This window comes from Oncorhynchus mykiss, chromosome 11, assembly GCF_057628025.1.
Source record: "Oncorhynchus mykiss isolate SJ-2025 chromosome 11, ASM5762802v1, whole genome shotgun sequence".
NCBI lineage: Eukaryota > Metazoa > Chordata > Actinopteri > Salmoniformes > Salmonidae > Oncorhynchus > Oncorhynchus mykiss.
In genome coordinates, this window is record NC_143032.1 from 32,521,186 (window position 1) to 32,543,122 (window position 21,937).

The window sequence follows — 21,937 nt, forward strand, 5'->3', positions numbered from 1 at the left end:
TTCCAACGCCTACACACCGCCCCACCACCACAAAAAGCACTGAAGTAGGCTGAAACACCTGCATTTTGGAGCTGCCTTACTCAAGAAAGAGACCGTGTTTGTATGCAGCTTCTTTTTTTTACATTGTTTGCAAACTGATATGTGACACAAATGATTGACAAAATAACATGCAAAACATGCCTTGTCTTTTATTACAGTTGAAGTCGGAAGTTTACATTCACTTAGTCATTTAGGACATCTACTAAGTAATTTTTCCAACAATTGTTTACAGACAGATTATTTCACTTTTTTGTATCACAATTCCAGTAGGTCAGTGGTTTACAAACACTAAGTTGACTGTGCCTTTAAACAGCTTGGAAAATTCCAGAAAATGATGTCATGGCTCTAAAAGCTTCTGATAGGCTAATTGACATCATTTGAGTCAATTGGAGATGTACCTGTGGATGTATGTCAAGGCCTACCTTCAAACTCACTGCCTCTTTGCTTGACATCATGGGAAAATCAAAAGAAATCAAAAAAGACCTCAGAATTTTTTTTGTAGAACTCCACAAGTCTGGTTCATCCTTGAGAGCAATTTCCAAACACCTGAAGGTACCACGTTCATCTTTACAAACAATAGTACGCAAGTATAAACATCATGGGACCACGCAGCCGTCATACCACTCAAGAAGGAGACGCGTTCTATTTCTTAGAGATGAACGTACTTTGGTGCGAAAAGTGCAAATCAATCCCAGAACAACAGCAAAGGACCTTGTGAAGATGCTGGAGGAAACAGATACAAATGTATCTATATCCACAGTAAAACAAATCCTATATCGAGATAACCTGAAAGACCACTCAGCAATGAAGAAGCCACTGCCCCAACACCGCCATAAAAAAAGACAGACTACGGTTTGCAACTGCACATGGGGACAAAGATCGTACTTTTTTGAGAAATGTCCTCTTGTCTGATGAAACAAAAATATAACTGTTTGGCAATAATGCCCATTGTTACGTTTGGAGGGGAAAGGAGGAGGCTTGCAAGCCGAAGAACACCATCCCAACTGTGAAGCACGGGGTTGGCAGCATCATGTTGTGGGGGTGCTTTGCTGCACTAGTGCACTTCACAAAAAAGATGGCATCATGAGGTTGGAAATTGTGGATATAGTGAAGCAACATCTGAAGACATCAGTCATGAAGTTAATGCTTAGTCGCAAATGAGTATTCCATATGGACAATAACCCCAAGCATACTTCTGAAGTTGTGGCAAAATGGCTTAAGGACAACAAAGTCAAGGTATTGGAGTGGCCATCACAAAGCTCTGACCTCATTCCTATAGACAATTTGTGGGCAGAACTGAAAAAGCGTGTGCGAGCAAGTAGGCTACAAACCTGACTCAGTTACACCAACTCTGTCAGGAGGAATGGGCCACAATTCACCCAACTTATTTTGGGAAGCTTGTGGAAGGCTAACCGAAATGTTAGACCCAAGTTAAACAATGTAAAGACAATGCTACCATATACTAATCGAGTGTAAATACATTTCTGACCCACTGGGAATGTGATGAAAGAAATAAAAGCTGAAATAAATCATTCCCTCTACTATTATTCTGACGTTTCAAATTCTTAAAATAAATTGGTCATCCTAACTGACCTAATACATGGAATTTTCACTAGATTGCATGTCAGGAATTGTGAAAAACATAGATTTATGTATAGATACCGTGGGGAGAACAAGCATTTGATACACTGCCGATTTTGCAGGTTTTCCTACTTACAAAGCATGTAGAGGTCTGTAATTTTTATCATAGGTACACTTCAACTATGAGAGACGGAATCTAAAACAAAAATCCAGAAAATCACATTGTATGATTTTTAAGTCATTAATTTGCATTTTATTGCAAATTATAGGTATTAGGTATTTGATCACCTACCAACCAGTAAGAATTCCGGCTCTCGCAGACCTGTTAGTTTTTCTTTAAGAAGCCCTCCTGTTCTCCACTCATTACCTGTATTAACTGCACCTGTTTGAACTTGATACCTGTATAAAAGACACCTGTCCACACACTCAATCAAACAGACTCCAACCTCTCCACAATGGACAAGACCAGTGAGCTGAAATTGTAGACCTGCACAAGGCTGGGAAGGGCTACAGGACAATAGGCAAGCAGCTTGGTGAGAAGGCAACAACTATTGGCATAATTATTCGAAAATGGAAGAAGTTCAAGATGACGGTCAATCACCCTCGGTCTGGGGCTCCATGCAAGATCTCACCTCGTGGGGCATCAATGATCATGAGGAAGGTGAGGGATCAGACCAGAACTACACAGCAGAACCTGGTCAATGACCTGAAGAGAGCTGGGACCACAGTCTCAAAGAAAACCATTAGTAACACACTACGCCGTCATGGATTAAAATCCTGCAGCGCACGCAAGGTCACCCTGCTCAAGCCAGCGCATGTCCAGGCCCGTCTGAAGTTTAGCAACGACCATCTGAATGATCCAGAGGAGGAATGGGAAAAGGTCTGTGGTCTGATGAGACAAAAATAGAGCTTTTTTGTCTAAACTCCACTCGCCGTGTTTGGAGGAAGAAGAAGGATGAGTACAACCCCAAGAACACCATCCCAACCGTGAAGCATGGAGGTGGAAACTTCATTCTTTGGGGATGCTTTTCTGCAAAGGGGACAGGACGACTGCACCGTATTGAGGGGAGAATGGACGGGGCCATGTATCGCCAACAACCTCCTTCCCTCAGTAAGAGCATTGAAGATGGGTCGTGGCTTGGTCTTCCAGCATTACAACAACCCGAAACACACAGCCAGGGCAACTAAGGAGTGGCTCCGTAAAAAGCATCTCAAGGTCCAGGAGTGGCCTAGCCAGTCTCCAGACCTGAACCCAATAGAAAATCTTTGGAGGGAGCTGAAAGTCCGTATTCCCCATCGACAGTCCCAAAACCTGAAGGATCTGGAGAAGGTCTGTATGGAGGAGTGGGCAAAAATCCCTGCTGCAGTGTGTGCAAACCTGGTCAAGAACTACAGGAAACGTATGATCTCTGTAATTGCAAACAGGTTTCTGTACCAAATATTAAGTTTTGCTTTTCTGATGAATCAAATACTTATGTCATGCAATAAACTGCAAATTAATTATTTAAAAATCATACAATGTGATTCTGGATTTTTGAACCGTCTCTCACAGTTGAAGTGTACCTATGATAAAAATTACAGACCTCTACATGCTTTGTAAGTAGGTAAACCTGCAAAATCGGCAGTGTATCAAATACTTATTCTCCCCACTGTATATATATTGGTGGGGCTAAACTGTTGGGACTCAAAACAGGTGGGGCTCTGCCCACCTGCCCTGAATGACCTGTTGCCACTGGCTTAGCTCCTAATACTTGCTGATGACAAGCATACCCATAACATGATGCAGTACCACCATGGTTGAAAATATGAAGAGTGGTTCTCAGTAATGTGTTGTGTTGAATTTGCCCAAAACATAACGCTTTGTATTCATTTTTTTTTGTTGCAGTTTTACTTTAATGCCTTATTGCAAACAGGAGCATGTTTTGGAATATTTTTTTCCTGTACAGGCTTCCTTCTGTTCACTCTGTCATTTAGGTTAGTATTGTGGAGTAACTACAATGTTGTTGATCCATCCTCAGTTTTCTTCTATCACAGCCATTAAAACTCTGGAACTGTTTTAAAGTCACCATTGACCTCATGGTGAAATCCCTGTGCGGTTTTCTTCCTCTCCGGCAACTGAGTTAGGAAGGACGCCTGTATCTTTGTCATGACTGAAAGTATTAATACGCCATCCAAATTGTAATTAATAACTTCACCATGCTCAAAGTGATATTCAATGTTTGTTTTTTTACCCATCTACCAACATGTGTCCTCCTTTGCGAGGCATTGGAAAACACCCCTGGTCTTTGTGGTTAAATCTGTGTTTGAAATCCACTGCTTGACTAAGGGACTTTACAGATAATTGTATGTGTTGGGTGCAGAGATTAGGTAGTCATTCAAAAATCACGGTAAACACTATTATTGCACACTGTGAATCCATGCAACTAATTATGTGACTTGTTAAGCAAATTTTGACTCCTGAACTTATTTAGGCTTGCCATAACAAAGGGGTTGAATACTTATTGACTCAAGACATTTCAGATTTCCATTTTTAATTCATTTGTGAAATTTTGTTAAAACCCAATTTCACTTTGACATTATGGGATATTGTGTTTGGGCAAGTGAACCAATATCCAAACGTAATCAATTTTAAAATGAGGCGGTAATGTATCAAAATGTGGAAAAAGTCAAGTGGTCTGAATACTTACTGAATGCACTGTACGGTAACCAGATCATGACAACAACTAAGTCTTTGACCATGCTGTGTGACCTTGGTGAGTAAAAAAATCATACTTCCTACCCTTTAACCTCTTAAGAATCGGACCCTTTTTTCAATTTTCACCTAAAATGACATACCCAAGTCTGCATATTATTGATACCATTTGAAAGGAAACACTTTGATGTTTGTGGGAATGTGAAATTAATGTAGGACAATATAACACATTAGATCTGGTAAAATATATATTTTTTTTTGTTCCCTCACGTTTGAAATGCAAGAGAAAGGCAATAATCTAGTATTGTAGTTCAGGCTCAATTTAGATGTTGGCCACTAGATGGCAGTGGTGTGTGTGCAAAGTTCAGATTGATCCAGTGAAGCATGTCAATACTTAATATTTTGTATCAAGTCTGCCCAAATGTGCCAAATTGGTCAATTGATACATTTTCAAGTACATAACTATAGAGAACATACAAAAATGATGTGGTAATACAAAATGTAAGTTTACAAACTCCCAGGAATATCATACATGATGGATCATTAGCTTATTCACTAAATTTCACTCATCTAGATGGCCGGGCAGGGTGGGTGTGGAGCCAGAGACAGCAGGGTTTCAAACTGTAGAATCCAGTTCCTTCATTTGAATATACAATTAGATTTTATCAAACAGAAATATGCTATATTTTATCTCTGGGACCCTCAGGATGACAAATCAGAACAAGATTGCTGAATGTAAGTACATTATTCACCTTCAGTGGTGAATGTATGGAACCAGTTGCCATGATAAGTGTTTTGTTGTTGTGCACTCACGCTACAGGACTGTTTTGCTAGCACAGACAGGAATATGTTCCGGAATTAATACAATGGCATTGAGGAGTACACCACCTCAGTCTTGGCTTCATTAAGAAGTGCATCGACGACGTCGTCCCCACAGTGACCGCACTTACATATCCCAACCAGAAGCCATTGATTACAAGTAACATCCGCAACGAGCTAAAGGCTAGAGCTGCCGCTTTCAAGGAGTGGGACACTAATCAGGACACTTATAAGAAATCCCTCTACGCACTCAGACGAACCATCAAACAGGCAAAGCGTCAATACAGGATTAAGATTCAAGCCTACTACACCAGCTCTGACGCTCATCAGATGTCGCAGAGCTTGAAAACTATTGAGGACAACAAAGGGAAACCAAGCCACGAGCTGTCCCTAAGCAAGGCAGTTCACCCACTGTTCACCGGGTTGGGTAAAATGCGGAAGACACATTTCAGTTGAATGCATTCAGTTGTACAACTGACTATGTATCTCTCTTTCCCTTTTCCTTTCCTTTCCCAGCGACGCGAGCCTACCAGACGAGCTAAATACCTTTTATACTCGCTTCGAGGCAAGCAACACTGAAGCACGCATGAGAGCACCAGCTGTTCCGGATGACTGTATGATAAGGCTCTCCATAGCCGATGTGAGCAAGACCTTTAAACAGATCAAGATTTACAGAGCCGCAGGACAGACGGATTACCAGTACGTGTACTCAAAGCATGCATGGACCAATTGGCAAGTGTCTTCACTGACATTTTCAACCTCCCCCTGACCGAGTCTGTATTACATACATGTTTCAAGCAGTTTTAAGCAGACCATCATTAAGGAAGCGAAGGTAACCTGCCTAAATTATTATCCACTGAAGCACACATCAGTACAGTAGCTATGTGTTTTGAAAGGCTGGTCATGTCTCACATCAACAGCATCATGCCAAATACCCTAGACCCATTCCAATTCGCAAACCGCACCAACAGATCCACAGATGATGCAATCTCAATCACACTCCACACTGCCCTTTTCCACTTGAACAAAATGAACACCTATGTGAGAATGCTGTTCATTGACTATAGCTCAGCCTTCAACACCATAGTGCCCACAAAGCTCATCACTAAGTTAAGGACCCTGGGACTAAACACACCTCCCTCTGCAGCTGGGTCCTGTACTTCCTGACGGGCCATCCCCAGGTGGTAAGGGTAGGCAACAACACGTCTGTAAAATCTGATCCTCAACACTGGGGCCCCTCAGTGGTGTGTGCTTAGACCCTTCCTGTACTCCCTGTTCATTCACGACTGTGTGGCCAAACATAACTCCTAAACCATCATTAAGTTGCTGACGACATAACAGTGACTGATTACCGACAATGATGAGACAGCCAATAGGTAGGAGGTCAGGACAACAACCTCTCCCTCAATGTGAGAAAGACAAAGAGGCTGATTGTGGACTACAGGAAAAGGTGGGCCAATCAGGCCCCTATTAACATCAACAGGGCTGTTTAGAAGCGGGTCGAGAGTTTCAAGTTCCTTGGTGTCCACATCACCAACGAACAATCATGGTCCAAACACACCAAGACTGCCGTGAAGAGGGCACGACAACCCCCCCCCCCCCCCCCCATGGGTCACTAGATGCTCAATAAGTTCTACAGTAGCACCATTGAGAGCATCCTGATCGGTTGCATCACTGCCTGGTATGGAAACTGCTCGGCATCTGACCGTAAGGTGCTAGAGAAGGTAGTGTGTATGGCCCAGTACATCACTGGGGCCAAGCTTCCTGCCATCCAGAACCTATATACTAGGTTGTGTCAGTAGAAAACCCCCAAAATTGTTAAAGACTCCAGTTACCCAAGGCACAGACTGTTCTCTCTGCTACCGCATGGCAAGTGGTACCGGAGCGCCAAGTCTAGGACCAAAAGGCTCCTTAAAAACTTCTTAGGGCTAGGCCCCCTTTTTCTCCACTTCCAGTCTGAATGACGTCCCTAAAGTAATCTGCCTGTTACTCAGGCCCTGAAGCCAGGATATGCATATAATTGGTACCATTGGAAAGAAAACACTTTGCCGTTTGTAGAAATGTTAAAATGATGTAGGAGGGTATAAAACAAAAGATATGGTAGGAGAAAATCCAAAGAAAAACCAACCAGAATTATTTTTTTGAAAGAGCCAATGCTCTTCCAATGGCAAGTATAAGGGCATACTCAATTCTAGCTCCCAGGATGCAATTCCTATGGCTTCCACAGGGTGTCAGCAGTCTATGTTCAAGGTTTCAGGCTTTTAACTTGAAAACTAATAAGAAGTAACAGTTTTAGTACAGCGACACAGTCTTGGAAATTTGCACGTGCCAAGAAGACAGTACGTACCTGCTAAAATCGGTTTCCTATTGAACATACTTCTTTTCTTAAGAAATGTTCAAGTTTGATTACATTTCAGGGTATCTGAGGAATAAATCGAAATCTATTTTGACTTGTTGAAACAAAGTTTAGGTGTAGGTTTTCGGATTCCTTTCTCTGCTTGTTGAACGAGTGGTTTACTCAAATCGATGGCGCCAACTAAACAGACGTTTTTGGATATAAAGAAGGATTTTATCTAACAAAACGACAATACATGTTATAGCTGGGACCCTTTGGACGTAAGTGTCTGGCTAGTCTGTAAACTCTCCTTCTAGACTCATATTAAACATCTCCAATCCAAAATGAAATCTAGAATCGGCTTCCTATTCCACAACAAAGCCTCCTTCACTCACGCCGCCAAACATACCCTCGTAAAACAAACTATCCTACCGATCCTCGACTTCGGTGATGTAATTTACAAAATAGCTTCCAATACTCTACTCAGCAAACTGGATGCAGTCTATCACAGTGCCATCCGCTTTGTGACCAAAGCCCCTTATTCCACCCACCACTGCGACCTGTATGCTCTAGTCGGCTGGCCCTCGCTACATATTCTTCGCCAGACCCACTGGCTCCAGGTCATCTATAAGTCTATGCTAAGTAACTGGTCACTGGTCACGATAACAACAACCACCGATTGCACGAGCTCCAGCAGGTGTATCTCACTGGTCATCCCCAAAGCCAACACCTCCTTCGGCCGCCTTTCTTTCCAGTTCTCTGCTGCCAATGACTAGAACGAATTGCAAAAATCACTGAAGCTGGAGACTTATATTTCCCTTACTAACTTTAACCAGGTAAACTAGTTGGGAACAAGTTCTCATTTACAACTGCGACGTGGCCAAGATAAAGCAAAGCAGTGTGACACAAACAACAACACAGAGTTACACATGGAATAAATAAGCGTCTATATACAGTGTGTGCAACTGGCGTGAGGAGGTAAGACAATAAAGAGGCCATAGTAGCGAAGTAATTACAATTTAGCAAATTAACACTGGAGTGACAGATGAGAAGATGATGATGTGCAAGTAGAAATACTGGTGTGCAAAAGAGCAGAAAAGTAAATAAAAACAATATGGGGATGAGGTAGGTAGATTGGGTGGGCTATTCACATATGGGCTGTACAGCTGCAGCTCAGATCGCTAATGTTTAAATAAAGGTGAAATAAATAAAAAATAGCCCACCCAATAAATGTACAGTTGTTGTTTTTAAAGCATTTTAAAACCTGTTCCAATTGTCCTTTGCAGCAAAAGGTCAGTGTTCTTGAGCTATCCCTTTAACTCTGGATGTCCTCATTGTGTCATTGTGTGGTTCCATTCCTAATCAGTAGATTGACCATAATCTACTGAGATTAACCTCAAATCTTTCCTTGATTCCTTGCATCCTCTCTCCGCACCTTCTCAAAAGGCATTGGAGGAGAAGATCTGAGGGGAGTAACTTCAAATATTCTCCTCCAATACATTTTGAGGATGCGAGAAATTGAAAAGATACTTTAGACATTTACCCCATCAATCATCAAAACCCAATTGTCTGGGACTGTGTATTGTCCAAGTAACAAAAAGTCAAATTTGGAAGCGCTCTGAAACTATAATGTCACTGAATATTTGCCCCATCTGTCAAATCTATTAAGGTTTTTGTAAAAAGTTTTAGATCTGACTTTGTGCAAGTTATTACTTCGTTGTCAACATTATTTGTTTCTAAAGGGCATTGTAATTCTTCTCTGTAGGCTATTGTCATACATGGACATTGAGGCTCCCATGACTCAGTAAAAGGGCCTAGATGCTCTGATTTTGCAAACTGCAATAATTTCCTTTGTGGTACTCGAGGACTGAAATTGGGGAATGCTGCAACAGGCTACTTGCTGTCACAATTCCTAATAAATTACTGTTTATCCTGTTTGTTCTACATGGTACAATTCTATCTGAACGTTGTGTAACTTTGCACCCTCCTGGACAAAGGCCCTTGGTTCATTTAAGGGCAGTCCCAAAGGTAGCAGTGTGGAAGCCACACCTCTGATTTGATATGCTCAATTGGATAATCTGATTTGATCCTTAATATATCTTGACACCTGCAGAAATGTCTTCTGGAACATGTGACTTTCATGTGCATTAATAACAGACTTGTATGCCATCTGTGAATACGAATAAATTGGTTAAATTACGGGCCGAGTTGGTTTAGCCACAGAAAATGTTAGCAACCTTCCCACTAGCCATGATTGGTTGAGATAATGAGTGGGCTGGACATGCCGAGAGATGAGTTTGGAGTTAAAGTGGACTGAGTTCAAGTGTACTGTCAGCTAGCTAGCTAACGTTACGTGTATGATCTTATTATTCGTATCTCAGAGCCATTTGCTTTTCTAGTTATAGCCTAATGTTAGCTAGCTAAAATTTAACCTGTTTGGTTAGCTACCTGCAGATTCCTGTAGGGTAGAAACGTCATGGGTTGGAATTATGGCTCATTGTTCAGCTAGCTAGCTTGCTACATGTCTTAACAAAAGACTAGACTATGCAAGCATCCATTTCAATAGAATGTCAGAGAATTTTCTGTATCTACTCCGATTTCAGAGCACAGGTAAGATTGTCCATCTAGCTATATTTTCAGATATTACATGTTTCTAATTTTGACAGAAAGTTGTTTTCATTTCAAGTTAAAGTGTAGTGTTAGCTAGCTAGCTAACGTTAGTTGGCTGGCTTGCTAGCTAATGTTACGTGTATGATCTTATTATCCAAATCTCAGAGCCATTTGCTTTGCTAGATATAGCCCAATGTTGGCTGGCTAACATTGAACCTGGTTGGGTAGATACCTGCAGATTCCAGCAGGGTAGTAACATCATGAGTTGGGATTATGGTTCATTGTTTACCGAGCTAGCTAGCTACATGTCTTAACAAAAGACTCAGTAAATGTTGGTAAAAAAAAGTGTAAATTGTTGCCAGCAGCACAGTTGCAGTCACAACCGCTCTGGATAACATAAATATAGCCTTACAAGCTCTGCTAAGGTGAGTAAAATGGTCAGTGAGCTGTTCTCTAATTTGTGTCTGGAGGTAGCTAGCAAACTAGACAATGTTAGCCAATTAGCTTGGGTGCTTGACTGTTGTTGTTAGGACAGAACGCTCTGACCAACCTTAAAGTGATTGGTTGGGCTAAAGCTTTAGAGGGTGTGAACGATGCTGAATTGGTGTAGACAAAGAGCTCTCCAGTAGGTACCAAAACATTCAAAGGTCATTTTCTCAAATGTAAGGTCACAAGTTCATCAACTTTCAATGCAGAATTACTTTCCCATTGTTCCTCAAAGGCAGTGTATGATATACCATTGTGTAGCTCTGTATCTCTGCTTTTAATCCAATGTAAAAAACACTATTTTAAATTTTACTAGTAAGACAGAATCAAGGTGGTCGGTTAGATTTGAGTGTCCCGGATTTACGTTTACTATGTTACGTCTAGTCTGAGACCATACTGAACTCTATTGCACGGCTGGCATGTCATTCTCTTGTACTTTTGAGCAGAGGAGAAGACCGGAATTGAGCTCTTACAAATCAATTGCGTTTAACCGGGCGCACACCGCGAGAATGAGAGAAATAGTTCACATACAAGCCGGACAATGTGGGAATCAGATTGGCACCAAGGCAAGTAAAGACCGTTTAAACTGAATGACTTTATCATTTTAATAAAACAACACAATAAATGTTGGATGTGTTGTGGGTGAGGGGGACGCTTACCTTTATAAGGCAGTCAGCACACGGGTTTCATGCGTCTTAGTTTGGCGGTCGCCGACATTTTTTAAAGCTTATGTGTCAAATTATAGGCCAATTGTACTGGTGTATGTAGCCTAACAATTCAAAATTCATGCTGTAGGCCCAACTACTTTAACTCTGGAAAATGTATTTTGCCATTGCTTAATTCAAATTATGTTTAGCCTATAATAAACTTTATAACGGTCCCTAGCGTGCTGTACGGGAGTGGCATGACATTCCAGCTGTGCGTGTCCATTTCAGCAGCTGAGCGCGCTTCAGTTGTCAAATAAGATCGACGTTTTTTCATGCTGTGTTGATAACTTATTGGAGATTTAACTGTAAGCATATCCTGTTTTCTTCTTCATTCTGATAACTCGGGACAGTTTTGGGAAATTATCAGCGATGAACACGGAATCGATCCGGCAGGAAACTATGTGGGTGACTCATCACTTCAAATCGACAGGATTAATGTGTATTACAACGAAGCATCCTGTAAGTGAGTCTGTGTCTTGTGCTTCAATTAATCATTATGTTTCCAAGAAGTTACACTCACCTTACCTCGCCATCACTCAAAATAAATATTGATTCTCCTCATCACTCAAAAGCAATATTGGTCCCAACTTTTAGCATTCATAGCATTCTTCATAAGAAAACTAATGGGCTACTACAGGTCCTTACATATGGTGCTTTGCAAAATTGCCATAACCCCTTTTGCCACCCTTTATATAGCATGACAAGCATACATTATTTCTGAAGCATCTACAGTACACACCTTATACAGTATATAGAGGCCTTATAAAGAACGGATGTTTTCATTCAGCCTTCAACGTTATTGTTAGTTTTAAGGACTGGAATATTCAATGCTAATGAGAGATTGAAAAGGAACATTGTATCATGTTGTTGGCAATTCCTAAGGTCTAAAATAAGGAATGTGTTTTAGGTATAGTTCAAAGTAGGCCTACTTGACAAATCCTTGCTTGTGAAACAGACTACTGTACAATGCCCTGCACTCAGGTAAATGTGAAATATATTCCCATCTGTTTGGGGGTCTGTTTTTTGTTTTTGCAGCACACAAGTATGTTCCCAGAGCAATCCTTGTGGACTTGGAACCTGGGACCATGGACAGTGTCCGGTCAGGGACCTTTGGACAGCTATTCAGACCTGACAACTTTATCTTCGGTAAGTGGACATTGTAGCACATTATTTAAAGCCAACCGCTATAATGCATAATTATTCAATATTATTGGTATCTATGAACATTTATAACATCTTGTTATATGGTATATTTTTTCTCTGTAGCAAAACATTTATTTTTTTAATTCAAAATTACTGTTTAAGCTTGCTTGACTGGGAAATGTGTGAGGAAAACATGTGAATATGTGAAGGCTGTTAAACTGGGATCCTCAACAGACATAATTAACCAAAGATATCATGCCAGTCCTTGTGGTAGATTGACAATCACTTGTTGTGTCTAGTAGAAACCGAAGATATGACTCTAACCTACACATATGATTGTCATAAAAAAACTAATCAACACACATCATAATCCATATGATGTCCTCATCCAGCGCCGTTTTCATTAGGGCACACAACAGAAAACATCAAAAAGAATTCTGCAATTGAAAACGAAAATTCAAGTCAAGGAAATCCCAAGTCTGATTTATGATGATACTTTATGTCACAGTTGACTTCCTTACACACTACGAGACAGATTCTTCAGAGTTACACATGGACTCTCCCACCTCACCTCACACACACACACACATTTGTGCACTCTCCTCAAACTAGACTGGATGATAAATGGCTCACAATTGGCTCGTGTGTTGGGGGTAGTGGGGGGGTGGATTTGGGGTTACTGGAGGGATGGGGTGTATGATTTCACTGACAATTTTCCTCCCTTTTTGTTTTTGCTGCCCTTGCAGGGCAGACAGGTGCAGGGAACAACTGGGCCAAGGGCCACTACACTGAGGGAGCAGAGCTAGTAGACTCTGTGCTGGAAGTGGTGAGGAAGGAGTGCGAGAACTGCGACTGCCTCCAGGGCTTCCAGCTAACCCACTCCCTGGGTGGGGGCACAGGCTCGGGCATGGGCACTCTGCTCATCAGCAAGATCCGCGAGGAGTACCCCGACCGCATCATGAACACGTTCAGCGTCATGCCCTCTCCCAAGGTGTCGGATACGGTGGTTGAACCGTACAATGCCACCCTCTCTGTGCACCAGCTGGTGGAGAACACGGACGAGACATACTGCATTGACAACGAGGCACTCTACGACATCTGCTTCCGTACCCTGAAACTGACCACGCCCACTTACGGAGACCTCAACCATCTGGTGTCGGCCACCATGAGCGGCGTGACCACCTCACTGCGGTTCTCCGGTCAGCTCAACGCCGACCTTCGCAAACTGGCCGTCAACATGGTGCCCTTCCCCCGCCTGCACTTCTTCATGCCTGGCTTTGCACCGCTAACCGCCCGAGGGAGCCAGCAGTACCGCGCCCTGACGGTGCCGGAACTCACCCAGCAGATGTTCGATGCCCGCAACATGATGGCGGCGTGCGACCCACATCACGGCCGCTACCTCACCGTGGCCACTGTATTCCGCGGGCCCATGTCCATGAAGGAGGTGGATGAGCAGATGCTGGCCATCCAGAACAAGAACAGCAGCTACTTTGTGGAGTGGATCCCCAATAACGTCAAGGTGGCCGTGTGTGACATCGCACCCCGCGGCCTCAAGATGGCCTCCACATTCATCGGCAACAGTACAGCCATCCAGGAGCTGTTCAAGCGCGTCTCGGAGCAGTTCTCGGCCATGTTCCGCCGCAAGGCCTTTCTGCACTGGTTCACCGGGGAGGGCATGGACGAGATGGAGTTCACTGAGGCAGAGAGCAACATGAACGACCTAGTGTCTGAGTACCAACAGTACCAGGAGGCCACGGCCAATGACGGGGAAGAGACATTTGACGATGAGGAAGAAGAGCTCAATGAGTAAGGAGAATGTGGACAGAATTTGTTTTGAAGTGTACTGTTTTGAAATGTGACATTTTTTTTATGTCCGGAGGTCACGGAAGCAGTGGTGGAAATAAAGGCTTTGAAACAAATGTGTTAAGTTTTCATCTGGGGGTGCTTTGTGATATGTTGTGTATTTTCAAATCCGTATGTACTTTTCTCAATTCATGTTGGTTGTGGGCATGTTATGTTTGATGGTTGCTGCGTATTTGATTAGCACATTGGGAGGCTGATTTGCAAAGCTTCTGCTCTAGTCTCGTTCAAAGGGGATGGAAGACAAAAACAAAGGCAAAACATGAAACTGTCTTGATTAACTTTCCCATGTCCATCTTTCTTTTGGCTTCAACTGTTGTGGTTGTATACCCATTAGAATATAACATGTTCCTATTTACATCTTGGTCTCTCTCATAAAATAAGTTACAAACCTCAAGGGACTCTTCCTGGATAAATAAAGGTTATTCTATTGCATGACTATGATGATGGAAAATACAGAAAAGTGCATTGTCAATAGTTTGCTAATCATTCTCGCTCCATTTTGTTTAGACGATATTAACTCGCAGTTCTATTTAGGGGATTAAGAAAGGGAACCAGCCATTGCCAAAACCAAGTGCTTTGTTCATATCCACCTCAGTCATGTACCACAACAGACAGGCCTCAATGCTCCTATGGTGGGGGCAAATCACAACAGCTGCTGAGCAAGGCTTTCTCTAATTAGAACTGTGGAGCTAACAATGGGGGGGGACTCCCAGTCTGCACTTACTGAACTATTTAGAGCTATTCATAGCCTCAATGAGTCTTCTGCAATACACGTACTAGCTAACTGCCCCAGTCCACTGCTAAATATTAGAGGCATTGATGTGAAAAAAAGATACACAAGTAGCCTATGTGTGAAAAACTGTACAACTTCAATAAACTTCACAAATGTGAAAAAACAAACTGGAAGGGAATCTTGCCCCCTGATTTGAAAAAGATGAAGCATGATCCGCATCTGATTGTAAAGGCTCTTTCACTATACCAGCCCACTAGGCCGTTTGCCCCTACCAATTTGGAGCTCTGTATGGTGGAAGCTTAAACCTATCTAGATCCTTCAGATCTGCGAACATCTAAGTGATAAGGTCAGGGGAAGGGGTAGGAAGTGAATTGGTACGGGCTGTGTGTTAAATTGACGTAATGGTTGGAAGGGCTTGGCGTGGTATTCACAGCTGGTGTCACAGACGGTCTTGGCTTGGCCAGTCAGCTGGGAAGTCAGCTGCAGAAATGGTTAAGTGTGTCTGAGTCATGCCACTCAAATTACCATGGCACAGACCCCGAGAACAACTCCAGTGTGGGTGGGTGTGTGGGTGGGTGTGAACGCGCACTGTATGTATACATTATTATTACATTATTAAGAGCCAGCTGTTTATCACCCTTTGATATTGATATTGATGCATGCTAACTGTGTCCTGTATCCAACAGGGAATGGAACCTTGAAGAACAACAGCTTAAAGCCCCCATCTTTGAAGGCAATGTTATCTCACTGAGCTAAAGCCAAGGCATTACCCCTGGGAGCACATCTATCCAGCAATGATCTTGGCAGTTAATAGTGATTGTTTAAGTGTTAGCAGATACTGTTAAGTATTTTTCCTGGTAAAAGATTTACTTCCTCAGAAAGTGACAGCATGGATCCTTGATAGCAAAACTAATATATGAAAAGAATAAAGACAATTTAACTCTTTAAAAAGCTGTTCTTGCATGAGAACCAGAACCAGACATGCTGGATTGCAGTATGTCACATCCAACAACGAGCCAATTATTTTTGCTTTAGCAAGTAAGCAAAACATTGCAACTACGGCAGAGGACTTCAGTCTGAGTAGTTGGTGAATCGAAAATGAATAAACGTTTCCCTACAATTGGAAAAAATTGCGTGACTTTGAGGAAAAAAATAACCACAAGAGACAGCACATGCAGCTGTTGAAGAACACATGAAACACTCCCATGTCGCTCTACAGTCTTACAGAACCCCACTGCCTATTTAAGGAGGACTGTGCACTGGCTCTCAGACTGGGTTATGAAATATTGCCAAACAAGGGGATGAGTGACTTAGTGTACTTAATGGAGATGAATGGAAGGTGCACATTGGTACTGCATTAGGGAGATATGTGCATGGTGCGCTCTTGTGGTTAAATAGTGAACAAATAACTTAAGGATACTGTAAAAATGTTTTATACATACTTGTTTATAACCCCCCTCCTTCACCTCACAAACCTTAAAAGTGGTTACAAGGGTCACACCGTAGCGATAGTTAGAAGGCAAAACATCATATCTGTCCCATTATGGCATCTGTAAGAGCATGGGCAACGCCATTGTGGCAATCTCCATTTAAAAGTAGTCAATTTTATTCAACTACTTTTATGAGATGGTGAACAAACAGAAAGGATGCTTAGACCTACTGCCATCTGGAGTGTGTGGTTTGAACCGGTATGAAGCCAGGGTTGACGATTTACTGTCACCTGCAGTTATGGAATATTTGCTCATATAATTCATTGGCTGATCCCTCCTGATGACCTGGATGGAATTATGTGGTCCATCCTTAACCCATAGGAAGTCCAACCAGGTTGACTACTTAAAATAGTGAAATTCCTCAATAGTGCTGCCCAACGCTATACTGAACAAAAATATAAACGCAACATGTAAGGTCCCTTGTTTCATGAGCTGAAATAAAAGATCCCACAAATCTTCCATATGCAGTAAAAGCTTATTTCTTTCAAAGTCTGTGCATCCCTGTCAGTGAGCATTTCTCCTTTGCCAAGATAATCCATCCACCTGACAGGTGTGGCATATCAAGAAGCTGATTAAACAGCATGATCATTACACAGGTCCACCTTGTGCAGGGGACAATAAAGGGCAACTCTAAAATGTGCAGTTTTGTCTCAAGTTTTGAGGGAGTGAGCAATTGGCATGCTGACTGCAAGAATGTCCATCAGAGCTGTTGCCAGAGTATTTAATGTTAATTTATCTACCATAAGCCGCCTCCCAGCGTCTTTTTAGAGAATTTGACAGTACGTCCATCCGGCCTCACAACGGTAGCCACACCAGCCCAGGATCTCCAAATCCGTCTTCTTCACCTGCGGGATCGTCTGAGACCAGCCACCAGGATAGCTGATAAACTGGGGGTTTGCCCAACCTGCACAAACTGTCAGAAACTGTCTCGGGGAAGCTCACCTGCATGCTTGTTGTCCTCACCAGGGTTTTGACATGACTGCAGTTCGGCGTCGTAACTGACTTCAATGGGCAAATGTCACTGGCAAGCTGGAGAAGTGTGGTCTTCATGGATGAATCCCAGTTTCAACTGCACCGGGCAGATGGCAGATAGCATGTATGGCGTTGTGTGGGCAAGCGGTTTGCTGATGTCAACATTGTGAACAGAGTGCCCCATAGTGGCAATGGGGTTATTTTATGGGCAGGCATAAGCTACAGACAACGAACACAATTGCATTTATCGATGGCAATTTAAATGTATAGCGATACCGTGACGAGATCCTGATGCCCATTGTCATGCCATTAATCCGCTGCCATCACCTCATGTGTCAGCATGATAACGCACGGCCACATGTCGCAAGGATCTGCACACAATTCCTGGAAGCTGAAAATGTCCCAGTTCTTTTATGGCCTGCGTACTCACCAGGCATGTCACCACCTATTGAGCCTCTTTGGGATGTTCTGGATCGACGTGTACGACAGAGTGATCCAGTTCCCGACAATATCCAGCAACTTCACACAGCCATTGAAGAGGATGGGACAACATTCCACAGGCCACAATCAACAGCCTGAAATTCTTGCATGAAGCATGTAGATTTTTGTTCAGTGTACAACAGGTTTTTGAACACTATTGCCTGTATCATTCTCTATGGGTCAGACATACAACCCAAATGCTAGGTCATGAGTAGGAAGTGGATATGCTTTTTTGAGCCAAGTCTGTGTCTGTGTGTGTATGTGTCTGTGCTTCTAATGTATATGGAGCTGTGCAGTCCTGGGCAGAGGAAGATTACAACAATTGACGTAATCTCTAAAGCCCAGAGATAACATATGATGTGGTTAGACCTAATCAAATTGATTTATATAGCCGTTCTTACATCAGCTGATATATCAAAGTGCTGTACAGAAACCCAGCCTAAAACCCCAAACAACAAGCAAAGCAGGTGTAGAAGCACGGTGGCTAGGAAAAACTCACTAGAAAGGCCAAAACCTACGAAGAAACCTAGAGAGGAACCAGGCTATGAGGGGTGGCCAGTCCTCTTCTGGCTGTGCCGGGTGGAGATTATAACAGAACATGGCCAAGATGTTCAAATGTTCATAAATGACCAGCATTGTCAAATAATAATAATCACAGTAGTTGTCGAGGGTGCAACAAGTCAGCACCTCAGGAGTAAATGTCAGTTGGCTTTTCATAGCCGATCATTCAGAGTATCTCTACCACTCCTGTTGTCTCTAGAGAGTTGAAAACAGCAGGTCTGGGACAGGTAGCGCGTCCGGTGAACAAGTCAGGGTTCCATAGCCGCAAGCAGAACAGTTGAAACTGGAGCAGCAGCACGGCCAGGTGGACTGGGGACAGCCAGGTAGTCCTGAGGCATGATCCTAGGGCTCAGGTCCTCCGAGAGAGAGAAAGAGAGAATTAGAGAGAGCATACTAAAATTCACACAGGACACCGGATAAGACAGGAGAAATACTCCAGATATAACAGACTGACCCTAGCCCCCCGACACATAAACTACTGTAGCATAAATACTGGAGGCTGAGACAGGAGGGGTCAGGAGACACTGTGGCCCCATCTGATGATACCCCTGGACAGGGCCAAACAGGCAGGATATAACCCCACCCACTTTGCCAAAGCACAGCCCCCACACCACTAGAGGGATATCTTCATCCACCAACTTACCATCCTGAGACAAGGCCAAGTATTGCACACAAAGATCTCTGCCACGGCACAACCCAAGGGGGGGGCGCAAACCCAGACAGGAAGATCACGTCAGTGACTCAACCCACTCAAGTGACGCACCTCTCCTAGGGATGTCATGGAAGAGCACCAGTAAGCCAGTGACTCAGCCCCTGTAATAGGGTTAGAGGCAGAGAATCCCAGTGGAGAGCGGGGAACCGACCAGGCAGAGACAGCAAGGGCGGTTCGTTGCTCCAGAGCCTTTCCATTCAACTTCACACTCCTGGGCCAGACTACACTCAATCATATGACCTACTGAAGAGATGAGTCTTCAGTAAAGACTTAAAAGTTGAGACAGAGTCTGCGTCTCTAACATGGGTAGACAGGCCATTCCATAAAAATGGAGCTCTATAGGAGAAAGCCCTGCCTCCAGCTGTTTGCTTAGAAATTCTAGGGACAATTAGGAGGCCTGTGTCTTGTGACCGTAGCGTATGTGTAGGTATGTACGGCAGGACCAAATCAGAAAGCAGTAAAACCTTGAAATCAGCCCTTGCCTCAACAGGAAGCCAGTGTAGGGAGGCTAGCACTGGAGTAATATGATCACATTTTTTGCTTCTAGTCAGGATTCTAGCAGCCGTATTTAGCACTAACTGAAGTTTATTTAGTGCTTTATTCAGGTAGCCGGAAAGTAGAGCATTGCAGTAGTCTAACTTAGAAGTAACAAAAGCATGGATTAATTTTTCTTCATAATTTTTGGACAGAAAGTTTCTGATTTTTGCAATGTTTGTTAGATGGAAAAAAGCTGTCCTTGAAACAGTCTTGATATGTTTGTCAAAAGAGAGATCAGGGTCCAGAGTAATGCTGAGGTCCTTCACAGGTTTATTTGAGACGACTGTACAACCATCAACATTCATTAATGTCAGATTCAACAGAATATCTCTTTGTTTCCTGGGACCTAGAACAAGCATCTCTGTTTTGTCCCAAGTTTAAAAGTAGAACGTTTGCAGCCATCCACTTCCTTATGTCTGAAACACAGTTAACATTATGTTAACATTATGTTTTCAAATGACATCCCCAAGAGGTAAAATATATAGTGAAAACAATAGTGGTCCTAAAACGGAACCTTGAGGAACACCAAAATGTACAGTTGATTTGTCAGAGGACAAACTATTCATAGAGACAAACTGATATCTTTCCGACAGATAAGATCTAAACCAGGCCAGAACTTATCCATGTAGACCAATTTGGGTTTCCAATCTCTCCAAAAGAATGTGGTGATCAATGGTATCTAAAGCAGCACTAAGGTCTAAAAGCACGAGGACAGATGCAGAGCCTCGGTCTGACGCCATTAAAAGGTAATTTACCACCTTCACAAGTGCAGTCTCAGTGCTATGATGGGGTCTAAAACCAGACTGAAGCATTTCGTGTACATTGTCTTCAGGAAGGCAGTGAGCTGATGTGCCACAGCTTTTTCTCACATTTTCGAGAGGAATGGAAGATTTGATATAGGCCGATAGTTTTTTATATTTTCTGGGTCAAGGTTTCCCTTTTTCTAGAGAGGCTTTATTACTGCCACTTTTAGTGAGTTTGGTACACATCCGGTGGATAGAGAGGCGTTTATTATGTTCAACATAGGAGGGCCAAGCACAGGAATCAGCTCTTTCAGTAGTTTAGTTGGAATAGGGTCCAGTATGCAGCTTGAAGGTTTAGAGGAATTATTATTTTCATCATTGTGTCAAGCGATATAGTACTAAAACACCTTGAGTGCCTCCCTTGATCCTAGGTCCTGGCAGAGTTGTGCCGACTAAGGACAACTGAACATTGGAGGAATAAGCAGATTTAAAGTGGAGGCGTAATTTGCATTCTAATGATTATGATCTTTTTGTCAAAAAAAGTGAAAGCCATCCTCTCTTGGGGAATGTTGCTTTTTAGTTAGCTTTGCGACAGTATCAAAAATAAATTTCCGATTGTTCTTATTTTCCTCAATTAAGTTGGAAAAATAGGATAATCGAGCAGCAGTGAGGGCTCTTCGATACTGCACGGGACTGTATTTCCAAGCTAGTCGGAACACTTCCAGTTTGGTGTGGTGCCATTTCCGTTCCAAATTTCTGGAAGCTTGCGGTATTTTCTGCATACCAGGGAGCAAGTTTCTTATGACAAATGTTTTTCGTTTTTAGGGGTGCAACTGCATCTAGGGTATTGTGCAAGGTTAAATTGAGTTCCTCAGTTAGGTGATTAACTGAATTTTGTCCTCTGATGTCCTTGGGTAGGCAGAGGGAGTCTGGAAGGGCATCTAGGAATCTTTGGGTTGTCTGAGAATTTATAGCTCGACTTTTGATTCTCCTTGGTTAGGGTCTGAGCAGATTATTTGTTGAGATTGCAAACGTAATAAAACGGTGGTCCGATAGTCCAGGATTATAGGAAAAACATTAAGATCCACAACATTTATTCCATGGGACAAAACTAGGTCTGGAGTATGACTGTGGCAGTGAGTAGGTCCAGAGACATGTTGGACAAAATCCACTGAGTCGATGATGGCTCCGAAAGCCTTTTGAAGTGGGTCTGTGGACTTTTCCATGTGAATATTAAAGTCACCAAAAATGTGAATATTATCTGTTATGACTACAAGGTCCGATAGGAATTCAGGGAACTTAGTGAGGAACGCTGTATATGGCCCTGCATAGATTTCATGACTAGAATCTCAAAAGATGAAAAGGTCTGGGTTTTTTTTGTAAATTGAAATTTGCTATCGTAAATGTTAGCAACACCCCCGCCTTTGCGGGATG

General features: G+C 42.7%; 1 protein-coding gene across 2 annotated transcripts; it reads left to right on the forward strand.

The window, feature by feature from the left end:
• Positions 1-10,775: 10,775 nt before the first annotated feature.
• On the forward strand, positions 10,776-15,175 carry LOC110535575 (tubulin beta-5 chain). Of its 2 annotated transcripts, XM_090189870.1 has the most exons (5): positions 10,962-11,128; positions 11,620-11,728; positions 12,305-12,415; positions 13,159-14,257; positions 14,292-14,331. In XM_090189870.1, exons 1-4 carry the CDS (start codon positions 10,982-10,984, stop codon positions 14,220-14,222), a joined length of 1,431 nt encoding a protein of 476 aa, XP_090045996.1. In that variant the 5' UTR covers positions 10,962-10,981; the 3' UTR covers positions 14,223-14,257; positions 14,292-14,331. The 2 variants fall into 2 exon arrangements, with proteins under 2 accessions (XP_021476326.3, XP_090045996.1); XM_021620651.3 differs by having other exon boundaries at positions 10,776-11,128; positions 13,159-15,175.
• The last annotated feature ends 6,762 nt before the right edge of the window (positions 15,176-21,937 follow it).